At 48.1% G+C, this 10,920-nt stretch overlaps 2 protein-coding genes across 8 annotated transcripts in view; one reads left to right on the top strand and one right to left on the bottom strand.

Moving 5' to 3' along the window:
• The window catches only part of TSPAN18 (tetraspanin 18), a 120,083-nt gene extending 114,040 nt beyond the window's left edge, over positions 1–6,043 (top strand). For all 6 annotated transcript variants that reach the window (XM_031055749.1, XM_031055745.1, XM_031055746.1 and 3 more), the window contains 2 exons: positions 1,500–1,583; positions 2,529–6,043. In XM_031055749.1, coding sequence (XP_030911609.1) covers positions 1,500–1,583; positions 2,529–2,576 — 132 coding nt within the window. In that variant the 3' untranslated portion in view covers positions 2,577–6,043. The remainder of the gene's footprint in view (positions 1–1,499; positions 1,584–2,528) is intronic.
• Positions 6,044–6,100: 57 nt separating this feature from the next.
• TP53I11 (tumor protein p53 inducible protein 11) overlaps positions 6,101–10,920 on the bottom strand; it is a 24,382-nt gene continuing 19,562 nt past the window's right edge. For both annotated transcript variants that reach the window (XM_005419475.2, XM_031055750.1), the window contains exons 6-7: positions 10,754–10,855; positions 6,101–9,846 (exon numbers count right to left, since the gene is read on the bottom strand). In XM_005419475.2, coding sequence (XP_005419532.1) covers positions 9,713–9,846; positions 10,754–10,855 — 236 coding nt within the window. In that variant the 3' untranslated portion in view covers positions 6,101–9,712. The remainder of the gene's footprint in view (positions 9,847–10,753; positions 10,856–10,920) is intronic.

Here is a 10,920-nt window from a genome sequence, read left to right as displayed (position 1 = left end):
GATGCATTGTGAGAAAGGGGGTTAAAGTTTTCCCTGAGTGGTAATGCTGAAGCTTACCATTTCCATTGAAAGGGAAGGCTTCCTGCAAGCCCATGTCACCAGAGTGTTGGTGGAAGAAGCTGCGTACACAGCAGGTGTCATCAAGCACAGAGTGGTGCACTTTGTAAAACAGGAGAGACAATCCCAAGCAACGGAGAGCTGAATTTTGAGGCATTGCTGGAGCAAAGGCAAGCTCTTGGGCCACCATGCTGGTAGGACAGTGCTGACACATTTGTGGTCACTGAGCAGAGCATGCTGAAGGCTGGGTTAAGGTTGGAGGTCTGGCAAGCACACAAATATTTGTTGCTGAGCTGGATGCTTTTCTCTGAAGATTTGGCTGAAACATGGCTGGAAGAAAGCTGATGCTGAGTGGTCTCATGTTGACAAGAGCATGGTTTTAACAGCTCAATTACTGCCCCAGCAGTCTGAGTTCCCTGGGGTGGCCTCATGAATGGATCTTCTCCATGCCCTCCATCACTATCCACCAGTTGTGCCTCACTCTCAGTGAGCAGGGTGTGGCATGGACACAGGTACATAACTATTGTGTGCTGTCTTTGCACTTCCAAGACTTTGGTGGAAGGGAAAAAAACAGGTGATAGAAATATCCTAGCAGTATAGATGGGATTAAAATGTATTATGTGTGAAGTATATTCTCAGTGGAGAGGAATCTGCTTTTCATATTGGACAAACTCCAATCTGCTTTTCTCTTTATGTTTGCAGATTTTTTTTTTCTTTATGTTTGCAGACATTTCCCAATGGGTTGAAATTTTAGGCTGGGAAAACTGAGGCCAGGGTAAGCTGGTGATTTCCAGAAATATCCTGAAAACTTTGCAAGAAGATCTACCTGCTGTTAATTGTATTAGCAACCATAAATTTAATTAAGGGTGGTGGTGGCTATGCTTCATAAATGGAATAATTGCCATAGTGCATGGCCCTGAGTTCCTAATGAAATTCTTCTTCTATAGCAAGATCAGCAGGTGTTCAGCTAGCCTCTTTAGGGGGAAACACAGAGAAAAGGTCCTGGATTGGTAAAGAGCTGCTGGCTGTGAGAGATCAATCAAGATTTTCCTGCCTTGGCTTTAAATAAATAATCCTTTTCTCTAGCTAGTCTGGGATGTCTGTCACCTGCAGTGAGTGTCCTTCTCTCTGTGCTTAGTCTCTGCCCTTTGCAGATGGAGTTCCTCTCTGTGCTGCTCCTCTCTGGCCTGGAGGAACTCACAGTCCTCATGGTCAGGAAGGGGTGTGAACCACTCCCAGCCCACTACAGCAACACCTTCCTCTTCCCCTGCACTGTCCTGTGGACCTCTGCCTCCTGTACCGTGGGGCTGGGTGAGGTGGTGAGAGGGGGCTGTGCTTGCGGTGCCTGGTCTGAGGGCACCTCATGTCCTAGCGAGGGCTCTGCTGTGAGAACACCACAGTGTGCTGCTCAGGTGTATCTCACCATGTTTTGTCTTCCCTAGGGCTGCTACACCGTGATCCTGAACTCCTTTGAGACGTACGTGTACCTGGCAGGAGCCCTTGCCATCGGAGTGCTGGCTGTTGAGGTACTGACTGTTGTGTGACTGGAACAAAGCAGCGTCAGTAAGGTGCCAGCAGCAAGGCAAACAGGCAGCTGCTCCCCCTCGCCAGGGAAAGCTGCTCTGGCAAAGTGCAAGCAGGCTATCAGCTTGTGGGTTTAATTGCCTGGAAAGAGGCTCCCTGAGCCTTTGACACAAAGGGCAGGGAAATAACGGGTGCCACACGCCTGCAGTGCCACCTTGTGCTGGGCCTGCACAGAGCTCGTGCCCTGCCACGCTGGCCAGAGCGGCTTTGGGGACCCGCCGCTCTCCACAGGGCCCTGCACAGTCACTGCTCCCACTGCCACAGTGCCCAGCCAGCTGACTAATCTGTCACTTGGTTAATGTGTTCAAACCCTGCCTGCGCTTTAAAACCTGTTTAGAGACTGAAAAGTTGGGCTCCAGAGCACTTTCATTGTCCTGCATTAGTACCCACTTCTTTGGTGATGTCTCTGGGGAACAGACACCCACCAGACATGGTTTTAGCCCAGAAATTATGTCCCTGTGGCATTGCAGGGAAAGGCTGGGTACTTTAAAAGCCCCGTATCTTGGGCAAAGGAGAGAGATCTGGGCAGAGGTGCAGCAGCCTCCCACAAAGGCTGTACTGTGCCCATGCCAGGCAGTAGCAGAGATGTGCAGAGCAGGGACTGTGGATCCCGTGCCCCTGTGGCACCAAGGGCAGTTTGGGAATGAAGTCAGGCTGCTGCTGTAGCCACTAACAGTTTGAGGGGGAGGGAGGGGCAGAGGAGTTTTGCCACAGCCTCCCATGGGTGCTAAGGGTCCCCCCCTCTGCATCACTGACTGCTGGGTAGGAGGAAGTAATGGGGGTGGTCCCAGGGCCATGGAGGGCTTTGCTGATCTTATGGAAGATGCATCTGACATTTATGGTTCTCTGTTTTGTTTCTGCCCTCCTCTTCCCCCTCCTCTTCCCAGCTGTTTGCCATGATCTTCGCTATGTGTCTCTTTCGAGGGATCCAGTAAGAAGTGGCCCATGAACCACAATGTTCCCCACAAGCTCAGAAGAAAGAAGGAAAATCTGAAGAAACAAAACCTGAAAACGCCCAAAAAAACTTTATTTTTTTTAACAAAATGGGACAGGGATAAAAAAAATAAAAAGAAAAAAAGAGGGTTGTAATATATGAATGACCAAAAGGATTGTACTTCAGGGGCTGGAACTTTGAGGTGATGTGCACTACACTGTACACCGGACCCTTGCCCAGAGCCACCCACAGCAACCATGGAGCAGGAGCCCAGAGCCGCCGATTGCACTAGAGATGGATGGAGCTGGTGGGGTGAGGGAGGAGGAGCACAGCCGCCTCTCACACCAGGCTGAGCCTACATTCACCACTTCATTGTGCTTTAGACAACAAAGGACCCAAGAACAGACATGCAGGGGCTGCATAAGGCAACAGATTGGCCTTGACTGTCCAGGTGGGTTTGAAACAAGCAGTGGTGGCTTGTCTAAGTAGGTGTAGTCAACATTTGCGTGATTCTGGCTTTAATTTCCAGACACAGCATGAAAACGCTCATTCTTCAGTGGAAGCTTTGTCCCTGTCATGTGAAACTTGTCAGAGATGTCAAGCACTTCAGTGAGGCTGGCTTTTCTCTGGAACTCCAAGCAGGGGCAGTGTGATCTAACTTAGCAATGGGACTCAGCTAAGGCTGGCTGAGGGTCGAGAGTTTGGTGCCTACCTTTCTGTTTTTACTAAGATTTATTGTTCACTGTTGTGAAAGAGACCAAATGGTTCCCTGCTGTGTTCCCATCTCCTGGGGAAAAGAATGACTGTGGTCAAGCATCATTGATACTGCTGCCTTCCTGAGAAGGGAAGATATACTGTTTAAATCTTGTCAGCCTTTGCCTTTCCTCTGATACTTGCAAAAAAATGGTTTGTGGTGCTCTGTTAGCATAAATATTTGCAGTGATTCCTGCATGTTTTTCCAGCCTTAAGGGGAGGTCCAGACATAGTGCTGGATTGAAGAGGCTGAAGTTTGTCAACCACTCCCATGCTGTTTTCCTGAACCAGTCTGGTGGAATAATTTCTGGTCAGAAAATTTCCCCTGAGATTCTCCCATGGGCTCATGATGAAAGTAATCAAGTCAGAATTTAGTTGATAGTGTTTCCTCCCTTGAGATAGTTTGGTATTTAACTAATATGTCACCTGCTCAATCATTTGGAAGTGAACCTGAGAAAGATGGCTGGGACTGGACCTTGGTCAGAGGTGATGCTGGAGCTACTGAGACCCCAGGCAGGATCCAAGAACACCCTGTGTGCAGCCACACTGCTCCATCTGCTACTATGGTCATGGATATTGACTTGGACAGGTGACTGGTTTCTCATCTGGAATCATCAATCCCTGATGCCTTAATTGTTCATCTGGTCACTTACTCCCTGACCCCAAACTCATTTTACCTGGGGAATGACAGATGGGGATGTGGTTTCTTGTTTAGATTAGGTCTTTTTACAGATTTTATAGGCTCAGATTATGGGAGCACTTTTATATAGACTCAAGCCAGCTCCTCTGAAAACTGTAATCTCTGGAAGGAAGGAGCAGAGCATTAAACTTTGTGCCCAGGTTTTGCAGCAGCAGCACGTTCATCCTCTGGCTGTTGCCTTAGACCCCTGGGGCAGTGTCCCTTGAGCTCTCCCAGTGGCACTGCACAGACTACAGGCAAGGAAGGAAAGGAGCAGAAAGCTGGGGCCGCAATAGACAAAGATTATAACTAAGTATCGAGGTTGGAGAATCAGGATACTAGGGAACAGGAAGGAGGCATTAGGAGCTTTTCCAAGCTTCATTTGAGAACAATTTATGCAATGGCAAGAGAGGGCTGGGCAGGTAGAGCTGCACCCCCCCCATGCTGCAGTCAGCATATTCCAGCAACAAAATATGTTGCCAGGGCTGCTGAGCAGCATCAGATGTTGCATTAAACCTTCTGGAAATCTGTTCAGAACTATTTCCCTCTGGACTTCCTTGTAATGAGGCATTTTAGCATTAATCTCTGGTCTGTTGTTTAATAAAGAAAAACAGTTTTGTTAGCCAAAACCCAGCAGTATTTGTCCTGGACAGCAGGTGCTGCACTTAAGATAAGAAAAATCTGTTCCATCTACCAGTCTTGTAGGGAATGGGCTGAGCAGAGAGCAAGCTTATCTGTTCTCCTTCTGCCTCAGGAGCTGGTGTCAGCGACTGTTCTGGGACAGCAATTCCCAGGGAAGGAACAAAACTGTCAGCAGAGTTGGTAATTTGGCTGGAGGTGATCGAAAGAAGCAGAACTGCCTCCCCCAGTCTCCAGTTTCTTCCTTTCCCCTCAGTTTATTATGTAGAGTTCTCAGGTCAGAGCCTGGCTGGCAAAGATCCTCATTTGTGCATGGTGGGTGGCTGAAGGGGAAAAAAGCCTTAAAGCCTTTTCTGCCACCAGTAGCATGGGGGAAAAAACCTGAAAAAACCTGTTAGAGCTGGGGGAACCAGACCAAAGCAGCCAGAGCACTAAGTACTAAATATACATGCCTGAAATAAGATCGTGGCTGGCTTGTTTCTCTTAGGCTTTTCTAATTCTGTACTCATTGCTTTGTCTGTTTTTAGCTTTCTTGCTTTCCCTCTCTCCCTAATGGTAGTCCCCTGTATCTTCAAAAGGATCTCTTCTTCATCTGTTATTCTGGGCTGTGCACAGCTGTTTCTCCTCTCCTACCTTTTCTGATCCCCCACTGCTCTTTGCTGTGTGAAGACTTCAAATCCTCTCTGCAGGCTGCCTCACGTGCCACTGGGAACACAGCTCAAAAGGCCAGGCAGCAACTCCAAACAAGAACTGGAGATAGCTGTAAAGATACATGCAAGTCTGAGAGGATCTGTAGCAGTCGGTAACATGCAGAAGGAATTGCCTTGGGGGAATTTAATGAACAAGCAAGCCCAGAAAGCAGACTCCCACTGTACGGCAAAGCATGTAAATTTGTTGGTTTTGTCCCTTGGTTTTGTGGCTGTCCCCTCTGTGGTACAGTAGTTATCAGAACTGTAGGCAGTTGTATTTTTGTATTTGTTTTTAACAACTCTGGTGAGTATTTTGGGGGCCAGGGGCTCAAGCCGAAGTCACTGCTGGCTGGAGAACTCTCGGCAGGCTGGAGAGCAGAAGGAGCTGCCATCTCCTTTGCTGTAGCACTGTGACCATGGCCCAAGCACCTTGGAGGGAGTAGTAGAGACTAGACTGGGCCAGCCCCCAGCCCCTCTCAGCATCCCTGCCTCATGGTTGCTATTTAATGCTCCAATGACTGTCACAAATGCCTGGGAAAAGGGCTGGGTGTGAAATAATGTTTGAAATATATTTTAAAAAAATGTAAATGTTCTTTTTATTAGATAGTGGAGCTAATTTATCCTGTATTCCCTACTGTAATGTTTTTTATATTGAAAGGAAATTTTTTTTTTGTAATATAAACCAGAACACAAGCCTGAAGCACTCTCTGCACGGTTTTTGTGTGCATTTCTTAAAAAAACCCCAAAAATAAAAGAAAGATATTGTGACAGTGAAGTGAAACACCTTTAATTTTCACTATTTGCTTGGTGTTAAGTACAGTCACTTTCTTACCAAAGGAGAAATAAACTCAGGTACAGCAGCTAAAATGAGGTATAAATTGAAGTGTCCCATTCTCCCCTGCACCACCACCCCCCACCCACACCCTCCCAAGTAAAAACCCTTGACCAGAAAAGAGGCCAGCTTAGGACAGACAGAGCCTCTCCTATGTCACCAGCTCCAGTTTGCCAGATATTGGTTAGATGCAAGTAAGATGATGTAGGGAGTTATGTGAACAATGAGTTTTCTTCACCCTCCAAAGTGAGGGCTCTGTGAATGCAACGGTTGGGGTCCATCCCTGGCAGAGAAAGGGGGTCAGCTTTAAGTCCTGGCCTGTGCCTGCTTGGAGTACAATTCTCTGGGGAACAGACCCTCAGTCCTGCACAGCATTGTACAAATGCAGGAAGTTCCACTGCACTCTCCCTTGGGAGATGACATCGGTCCAAGGCTCTCTCACAATGTCTCTAACAGATAAGGAAGCTGAGGCTTGTGGAGATGGAGATTTTTGTCAGCAGATCAGTAGCCGAGCCTGAAGTGACACCTCAGGATTTTTGATCTCAAATTATGTTCTGAACTGCCACCTGCAGCTGTGATGTCAGTACTTCCATTCTTGGAGACGCAGTTCTGCACAAAGCTGTGGCATCTCCCTGCCTTTCTCCCCATCCACAACAGAGTGAAAACAACCAGGTGCAGCTGGTTTCTGGCAGTGCTGCAGCTGCTCTGCCTGGCCTCCGTCCTCAAGCCACCCTGAGCAACTCCCTCCTAGGCCTCACCTGCTATGCCCTCACCACCTCCAGTGGGCCTGGCAATGTTTCTCCTGCAGCACCTTGCTGCTGAGAAGGGACACGCCAGGAACCACAACTTAGTTGTAGAGGAGGCGTAGAGCTCTGTGTTTTCTACATGGTCCACTTAGAGCAAGACGGAGAAAGAAGCATCAAAACAATCCAACTTCATGTCTCCACTTTCAGGACTAGGTACCAACTAGCATGAAATCTTTTAAGTGACCACTCCCCCAGTCTTTGCTCTATGTTAGAGCAAAAAAAGCCATTGACCAGCAAAGCTAGAAGTGGCTGACTGTTACAAGTTTTGCAGAAGCAGCTGCTAATCAGGGAACCAGAGAAATCTAATCTAATCTTACCTTATTTAAAGCTACCCTGGAGAGCTGTAACTGCTTCCCCCATCCTCATACCTGATCTAACCATCAAGAAGTCCTTGGAGTACTGCTCTCACATAGTGCAGTAACTCATTTCTCTCACCTATGGGATGACATTTTAAGGTACACTAATCAGACCCGAGTCATAACTAAGTTCATGGGACCTGTGGCCAACACAGATGGGAGGCAGCATGAAGAAGACCCCCCAATTCCTCCTCCTGTAAGACTGCTTTTGCTGTGGTAGGTTTTACTTGTCTGTCCTAGAAACATAATTTCCCACCCCCCCAAAAACCAACCATCAATCTGTGTATACATTCATGTGACACCCCAAAACACAAAGAATCAAGCTTCACGTACCTATACCCACAACTACAGCCAAAGTGCCACACTGAGGCCATTGCAGCTGCCCATGCAGGTGATGCACAGGGGGAGAGCAACAGCCATAGCATGCCATGCTCCAACTCCTGCACGCTGCTCCACTTAGTCTAATTTCTGATCCTCTCCAACCTGCATTTGATCATTATCTGCCTCACAGGGAAAGGATTGCCTCTTAGACCCCAATTCTTCCATCTGAACAGGAACACTCCTCTTAATTAAAAGCTTTAGTTGCTCAGTATCATTTCTGGATGTGCTGAAAGCAGCTTGACAAGCTGTGTATTGTGAGGCTCCAGAATTTAGCCTGCTGTTGGATGTTGCCTCTCCATTTGATTTACTTATTAAGCAAAAAACTAAGTTACAGTTGTGATGTTTCCTGATTTAACAATTCCCAATATTCTTATGTGTCAGACTTTTTGCATGGCCAGTAAGTACAATGCACACAGTGTCCCAAGCTTATGCAGCTGCTTCTAAATGCCAAAAGCACTAACACAACATACAATAACTACCCACTACCTTTTTCTAACTCTACTAAGATATTAAACAGCAATAGCTGTAGATCCCAGTCTTACCAGTGGCTTGAGGACTGTTGTTCACACAAGCAGTCCTGTTTGTGTAGAAATCTTTCTACTGGGATTTTGGAACATCAGCTATATTCCAGGGTGTGCTTTGATCCAGTCAACAGTAGTGCATGAGTAACAAGTCCATATCCTGTACATAGACCTTCTGGCTTTAGTCCCATGGAGAATAAAAAATGCTGCCTCAAGCTGTGGACAGGGATAATCCACAAGGAAAGCACTAGAAAGCAGGGCAGGCAATGCTGTTAAGTCCAGGAGATGTTGGAGAAATTGGCTAGTGAGTACTAAAGCACATTCAGTCTGTCCTTGCCATCATACGCTCTGCTCCTTGCTGTTCTTCATCTCAGTTAAATATTAAATATCTTAATGCTACAAACTTTGGTCCTCTCTTCTCAAGGTCAGAAGAGATATGATGCAGATATTAGCAGAGTTGGAACACAATCTCCCACAGCCAGGGCCCATATCTAGAGGCTATTCACTGACCCAAGCATCTATGCAGATGCTCTTACTGTTACAGTCCTCTGCTCTTACCAGCACTAACCACAACAGCACTCCAGCTCCTGCTCAACTAAAGCATCAGATAAAGCTACTGCACACCCACCACTGCTACTACCATCAGTAAAGCTTCAACTGTAGGAAGTGTTCTGAGGTGAAGGGGACAGGACCCCAGCCTAGAAACTTCATGAAACACCCCAAATGAGGGGATGTCTTTGTGCTCAATCGGCTATTTCCAATAGCTTCCTTCACTTCTCACATCTTGTAATTCAAGTTGCTCCACTGTTCCCAGTGCTGTCCCTGCAGAGGGAACAACGCGGGTTCTCCCTCTTCTTTTGCTGTATCTCCGGCCAAGCCCTACACAGCATCTGGCGCAAAACTATGAACTACACAAAAATGCACCTCTGGCAGAGAGGAAAGAAGAGCTGTTTGCAAAGCACTGAACTTGACCCCATCCAGCTCCTGGCTACCTGGACAGTCAGTACTTGCTAAAAGGGGAAAGGGCTGTAAACCAGGGGAGGTGCCAGGCTTACCAAGTAGAGTAGCTGGATCCTGGACAGGTTGTCTTACTGCCCTGTCTCCTCAGGGATTTGGTTTCAACATGCTGGCCTTATTTTGTGCTTTGTTCCAGTGGGTTCAGAGCCTGTGATCCCATCAGCCAGTACCCCCTAGAAAACTGGCTTTTTTCCCTGAGCCTGCCAGGCCCACACACTTCCCTGAGCCTTCCTCCCCACTGTTCCTCACCTCCTGCAGAGGGGCTGGGGGGTCCCACTGATGTTGCTCCCCCCATTTCACCTGGCAATGCCACCAGCACTGGGTTACACACTGATTCATGCCGGTAAAGAAATAAACTACTTTAGAACCAAAAGGGACTAACAAAAAAAAAAAAAAATTATAATGCAAAATTACCGACACAAACTCCCCCCTCCCACCTTTCCCATAACAAAAAAGCCCAGGAACTAGACTTTCTTGGGACGACGTCCAACTTGGTAATAATAATAAATGCTGATGAGGATGAAGAGGGCTCGGCTGACCAGGAGGAGCACAGCACCTGTGGCTATCCGGCTACTCTCAACCAGGGAGACAGTGGTAACTAGAGAAGAAGGAGAGAGACAAGGCAGAGGTTGGTGATGCAAAAGCAAAAGGAGACAAATAGCACAATGCTGTTTGCTGCTGCCCTCTAACGCAGAGCTTTGGCAGGAACTGCTGAGCCTTGTGAGCACAGGAGCTTTCAGCATAGGCTCGTTCACACGCACAGTGAACCCATGGCAGAGGCTCTTCACTAGCTTCTTGTCACAGCCTTGAGGCTTGCCATGGACCCCTGAGCTCTCCCTTACAGAAACCCTGCTTTCAAGGCAGCCCCACATTCAGGCAGCCTGAAACAGCCACTCAAGCAGATGTGAGTTTCCATTATGCTCAGGCATTAATCTGGGAGTCACATCCTCCTGAGTTTGCTTTGTGGCTTGAACAGTGCTGATAAACATTTAGGAGCATCTAAATATGCACAGCCACACACATCGCCTCTATCGAACACCTCTCTTTTCTGGCCACCAACACATAGCTCGTATCTAAACCAGCTACACAATGAGCTACCGAGACACACACACAAGAACCCCCTGCATTGTTAAATATAGATAGGCTCCCTAGAAACAAGCTAAATGCTATGCTCTGTTTGGGTAACACTAAACATCCCCCTTTTTAGTGTAAGTTGCTAAAATCTTTTCTTGTTAGACCCTGCATCCAGGCAGCCTGCTCCAGCAATGACCTGTGCTGGCTGTGAAACCCAGGACATTCACAGGGAGAAAAATTAATGAATTGTCAGAGGGTGATGTTCAAGGAGCAGCTCAGGGCAGAGGCTATTCCATGGGGGAGAACAAAGGCTAGCAGCTGGCAGGGAAGGTGCTCCACCACTGCCCTGCCCACCATCCATCCCCGCTTCCCATCACACAGAGTCCTCACACCCTCCTCCTCCTCATGCTGGCTGGCCCGCGGGCACTCACCCAGGAACTGCACGGCAAAGTAGCAGGCCTCGGCCAGCAGGCTCCAGCGGATGATGGCCTTCTCGGCGGTGTACAGGGCGTTCCACATGATGAGCGCGATGCCTGCGGGCAGAGCGGGGCGCGCTGCCCGAGGGCCGGGACAGCGGCCAGGCCGCGCTTCCCGCCCG

This window comes from Geospiza fortis, unplaced genomic scaffold, assembly GCF_000277835.1.
Source record: "Geospiza fortis unplaced genomic scaffold, GeoFor_1.0 scaffold66, whole genome shotgun sequence".
Taxonomy (NCBI): Eukaryota; Metazoa; Chordata; class Aves; order Passeriformes; family Thraupidae; genus Geospiza; species Geospiza fortis.
The sequence above is the reverse complement of the archived record's forward strand: the minus strand, read 5'-3'. Positions and strand labels throughout refer to the sequence as shown.